We start from the raw sequence: 5,490 nt of genomic DNA, 5'->3' as shown, positions 1-5,490 counted from the left end.
ATGTGCCCCAACCATTGCGCAATATGTGAAAAACACCAACGCTCAGCGGTTCGCCAAGGAGCATCCTGCGGCTGTCCATGCTATCGTTGACCAACATTACGTTGACGATATGCTTATGAGTACTGAAACTGAACAAGAAGCGATTGACGTGGCAAGAAACGTCAAGAAGATCCATGCTGAAGCCGGCTTCGAGATGAGAAACTGGATCTCGAATTGTCCGCAAGTTTTGCAAGCGCTAGAAGAGCCACTAACGAAGGAGAAAAACCTTAACCTGGAAGATGGTGTGATAACCGAAAAAGTATTGGGCATGTGGTGGAATACGGCCACCGATTGTTTCTTCTTCAAGATTTCACCACGGTATGACCCGGAACTGATGTCTGGACAGCGAAGGCCCACGAAACGCGAAGTTCTACGAACCCTGATGATGATCTTTGACCCCTTGGGGCTTATCGGTCATTTTTTGATGTACCTGAAAGGAGTACTGCAAGAAATCTGGCGTACTTCTGTCGGGTGGGATGAGTTAATCGAAGAAAAGCAGTTCGGAATGTGGATGGAGTGGCTCAACGTTCTTCCAGAGGTGGCGAAGGTAGAAATACCGCGATGCTTCAGGACCACTACATCGATCGAAAGCTCAAACGAAGTACAGTTGCACGTTTTTGTTGACGCTAGCGAGACGGGATTTGCAGCAGTGGCTTATCTTCGATTTCAGGAGAGACAAACAATCGAAACAGCGTTAGTGGGATCGAAAACTCGTGTTGCACCGATCAAGTTCCTATCGATCCCACGCTCAGAGCTTCAGGCCAGCGTCATCGGAGTAAGATTAGCGAACACCATACAGCAATCTCTCACTATCAAGGTAAACCGGCGTTTCTTTTGGACCGATTCAACGGACGTTATCAGTTGGATTCAATCTGACCATCGGCGATACAGCCAATTCGTCGCGTTTCGTGTAAGTGAAATATTGGAAACATCTGATGTTAGAGAATGGCAATGGATACAAACGAAACAAAACGTCGCAGATGAAGGAACCAAATGGAAACGAGTTCCAGACATGAGTGGATCCAGCCGGTGGCTGAACGGGCCGGATTTTTTAAGCAAACCGGAAGCAGAATGGCCCGTCAAGCATCAAACTTCTGGAACAACTGTAGAAGAATTACGTCCTCATCTGCTTGTGCATCTTGTGTCATCTGAAGCAATCATTGATCCTCATAGATTCTCCAAATGGACCGAACTGCTACGCCGTATGGCTTACGTGTTCCGTTTTGTCAAAAATACAAGGATTTCCGAACAGGAGAGGAGCTTTGGGCCTTTGACGTCATCGGAGCTGGCTGAAGCTGAAAACTATTTCTATCGACTTGCTCAACGGAGTGTCTTCGCCGATGAAGTAGCAGTTTTGTTAGACAGGAGAATGTCAGAAAACTCCAAGCTTGTCATTCCAAAGAGCAGCTCAATACACAACCTTTGTCCGTTCCTCGATAAAGATGATCTGCTACGCGTACGTGGTAGAACCGGAGAGTGTCGGTTCATCAATCAGGAGACTGTCAACCCCATTATCCTTCCTAAGGCTCATCACGTCACTAGTCTAGTTGTGTCCCATTATCACAGGAAATACCATCACCAAAACCATAATGTCACCATCAACGAACTGCGACAAAAGTTTAGTATTCCCCAACTGAAGGCTACATATAACAAGGTCCGGCGAGACTGCCAGCAGTGCAAGAACGACTCTGCGCGGCCAGAACCGCCGGCCATGGGGGATTTACCCTTACCTCGATTAGCTGCTTACGCTCGTCCTTTCACGTACATGGGAGTGGACTACTTCGGCCCCTATGTGATCATTCTGGGACGTCGTTTAGAAAAGCGGTGGGTACTTCTAGCTACCTGCCTCACCACTCGAGCCGTTCACTTGCAGATAGTTCACTCTATGACCACCGATTCATGTATAATGGCCCTCAGGAACGTCATGGCCAGGAGAGGTGTTCCGGCGGTTATTTACAGCGATCACGGGACAAATTTTCAAGGCGCCAGCAACGAATTAGAGGAAGCTATGGAGAACCTGGACCGAGCGAGGTTCGAAACCGAGTTTACAACTTCTCATACGTCCTGGAAATTCATCCCACCGGCTTCGCCGCATATGGGCGGCGCATGGGAGCGCCTCGTGCGTATCGTGAAGCAGAACCTTGCTAAACTAAAACCGAGCAGGACGATGTCTCATGAAGTCCTGGAAAACATGTTGACGGAGGTCGAGAATGTGGTCAATTCGCGCCCGATGACCAATCTACCGTTGGACGACGACCAGTCGCCAGTATTAACCCCAAACCATTTCTTACTGGGTTCTAGCAATGGATTGCGATCGTGGGTACCTTTCAGTGACAGTTCGGAATTGTTGAAAAATTCTTGGAAAGTTTCGCAGAGCCTGGCCAACCAGTTTTGGAGGCAATGGCTACGAGATTACTTGCCGTATATTACCCGACGCACGAAATGGTTCACAGATGTGGAACCGATTAGAGTCAACGATCTGGTTGTCATCGTAGACCCAAAACTTCCACGGAATAGCTGGCCGAAAGGCCGCGTTATTGGCGTCAAACAAGGACCAGATAACCAAGTGAGGAGTGCCACCGTGCAGACTTCCCAAGGTATTTATGAGCGGCCCGCAGTGAAGCTCGCCGTGCTCGACGTAGGCGTTAGAACCAATGCAGCCCTGAACGACCGCATTCGGGGGGGAGTGTTGGGTACGCTACATCAACGCCCGTCGAACACCATATGCCCCACTCCAGCTATAGCTGATTTGTCACACCCAGCACCTACGGAGAGGATCGTTCGAAGTTGAGAAGTACACACCACAATGCATCTTTGTCAATAGACATGAAATTACGTTCGCTCGGTGATGACTGTGCTTGTGATAAACACCTATGAAATTAAGTGGAATATCTTTATGAGTTTGGATTGCTACAGTTAGAATTGTTTGCGCCTATCTAGAATTGTTGATATTATCCCAGGTGTTGAAAACAATCATACCTAATGTGAAATACTGTGCTAATCATATGCCAATCGTTACAGCCTGGTTGATAAAAGTGTCGCTTGGAAAGCAAATGAATTCGGACACGTCAATTGAAAGGCATATATCGACTGAATTAAATCTTAATCCTATCAATTTAAAGTTAATTAACGGTATGACCATCAATGAATTGCTTTCCATTAAATAATTGATATGTTATGATCCTACAGCTAGAATTCTGCGAGATTTGTCAGCAATAGTAGCCAATTAAGTTCCATTTGAATCTCCATTTAAGCAGTTTAGGGTAAGAGGTCCTGTTTTCATACTCAGTCCCATTGTATTTAGTTTTACCGCACCCATTAACAGATCTTACAGTAACAACCGCAAATAGTGGACCACCACCTGGTGTTGAAGAACTTCTGTTGAGTGGTAGCTAGACTACAGTAAGAACAAATTAATCCACATGCGAACACTTTGTAATGTCACTTTTTTCCTTCAGGAATTTTGTAATTACTCAATAAATTCTTCACAAAATCAACCAAACCCTACCGCCCAACACACGCTATACACACTAGACATGACCATTGGCAGAGGGAGCTCTCAGTTAATAACTGTGTTAGCAGGCTTTGTTCTAGTTGGGACGTTACGCCAAGAAGAAAAAAATAACTGAAGAACTGAGGTTAAGGAACTCCACGGTTAGTGTATCTATCACAAAAAGTTCCTGAGTTAAATATCAACAGCCAATGAAATAACATTTCCTTCCATACTTCATACTGCACAAACCAATATAGAAACCCACTCACCTGAAACATTAGATCATCTAGCATAGCCAGCTCCATCAACCCCAGTCAACTGATTACGTGCCTGAATGCCTCCACCCGTGACTACCGCTATCTAATGCTCACCTTTTTTTCGGGCAGGAATTTGTCCTAGGTCAGGACTCGCCGCGCTTGAACGCATCTTACCTCCCACTCCCTTCTTTCTATTAAGAAGGTATTGGTAGCTGATAAGAGTTCAACGGTTTCTCATTTTCAGCTGTAGTCGTTCGCTCGTTCGGTTGTCCGTATCGGTTCAATTCGGTTCGTTTATTTTTACTCGCCCCATCCATCGAATACACATCTACGAACGTACGTAATAACAGAACCAGCTTGGAGCTGCATTGTGAAGAGATTAGAAGCAACACTCATCGGCAGGAGAGGCAAACCAATTGAAAGGAGGAGCGATACAATAATATGGGACGCTGTTGGCTTGGGAGATACGAGCAAACATCCGAGCAAATTGAGTTCGGAGCCCCACACATATTAGAAACGGATTGGAATCTTGCTTGCCCCGTCGGTTGCCTCGGAAATCCGTTGACTCCGTCATCGCTGCTAGGATTCGTTGGAAGAAGTTTTGCCAGCATCCTGTGATCTGGTGCGAGCGCTTGAAGCAGAAAATGTGAAACTAATTCGGAAAACAGTTCAACATCCGGAGCAATGAACCACGGGTGCTCTACCTGTACGCTGCCTTTTATCTTCAAGGATTGGAGATATTATTGTAATAGAAAAACTCCTTTTTCGTATTTCGGCACCAACATTTCAAAAGGGCGTAACTGCATTTTGAAACAAACCACTCTTTCACATCTGTGGGTCATATTTTAAGTTTCCCACAAAATTCACAAACATTACTAGACAGAGAAATTGCTCTTCTTTCCTATACTGGCGGTGATTTGCATGGCGGCATTGAAATACGATCCACAGATGTGAAAGAGGGGTTTGTTTCAAAATGCAGTTACGCCCTTTTGAAATGTTGGTGCCGATTTGTATTTCATTATTGAAGAAATGGTAATTTCAGTTTTTCTTCTTCATTTAAATCTTTGATCTAAACAGAATATCTATTAAAAGTTGACTGAATCATACACTTTTCAGAGGGGATGTAAAAATGAAATTTGTGGAAATTGATAAAATATGAATGTAAGAATTTTAAAGTTTACACATAGTAAACCTGAGTGCTCCAGCTACATGTATCCTATTTCTGATTATATATCGTTCGGACGTCACACAAAAGAGTAGAATCGCCAACTTCATAGACGGTTGTTCCTGGACATGCTCGGACCGACCGGACACGTACCGACAGTTATTCAATCAGAGCCTGACAGCAGCAGTCCCCCCTCCCCCTGTCCAAGCGACCCCAGCTCGAAATCCTGAGGGTTTTGACCGTCATCGTGGGCTACTACTGGTTCCACCTAGCTGCTCCTACTGCTTATGATGCTGTTGTGTGATTCAGCATCAATTCGCAACCGAAGAAGTCCTTTAGCTTCTACTTAGCAACAAGAGGATGATGCTGATGATGGGGTTTCACTACTGTTCGGGGAAAATTGAATTTGACCGTTTCAGTTGAACTCGCAGGACTGAGGAAAGTACGTAAAAGGATGCTGAAGTTAATATCCTCACGTGACCTAACGGTTTGGACGAGCTTAATGGGAAACGGGTGTATGGGATATTTCGTTTCGA

At 45.2% G+C, this 5,490-nt stretch overlaps 1 protein-coding gene across 1 annotated transcript; it reads left to right on the top strand.

Moving 5' to 3' along the window:
• Positions 1 to 949: 949 nt before the first annotated feature.
• Positions 950 to 3,463, top strand: LOC134291747 (uncharacterized). The gene is made up of 2 exons (XM_062859879.1): positions 950 to 2,999; positions 3,061 to 3,463. Exon 1 carries the CDS (start codon positions 1,052 to 1,054, stop codon positions 2,828 to 2,830), a length of 1,779 nt encoding a protein of 592 aa, XP_062715863.1. The 5' UTR covers positions 950 to 1,051; the 3' UTR covers positions 2,831 to 2,999; positions 3,061 to 3,463.
• The last annotated feature ends 2,027 nt before the right edge of the window (positions 3,464 to 5,490 follow it).

This window comes from Aedes albopictus, chromosome 3, assembly GCF_035046485.1.
Source record: "Aedes albopictus strain Foshan chromosome 3, AalbF5, whole genome shotgun sequence".
Classification (NCBI taxonomy): Eukaryota; Metazoa; Arthropoda; class Insecta; order Diptera; family Culicidae; genus Aedes; species Aedes albopictus.
The sequence above is the reverse complement of the archived record's forward strand: the minus strand, read 5'-3'. Positions and strand labels throughout refer to the sequence as shown.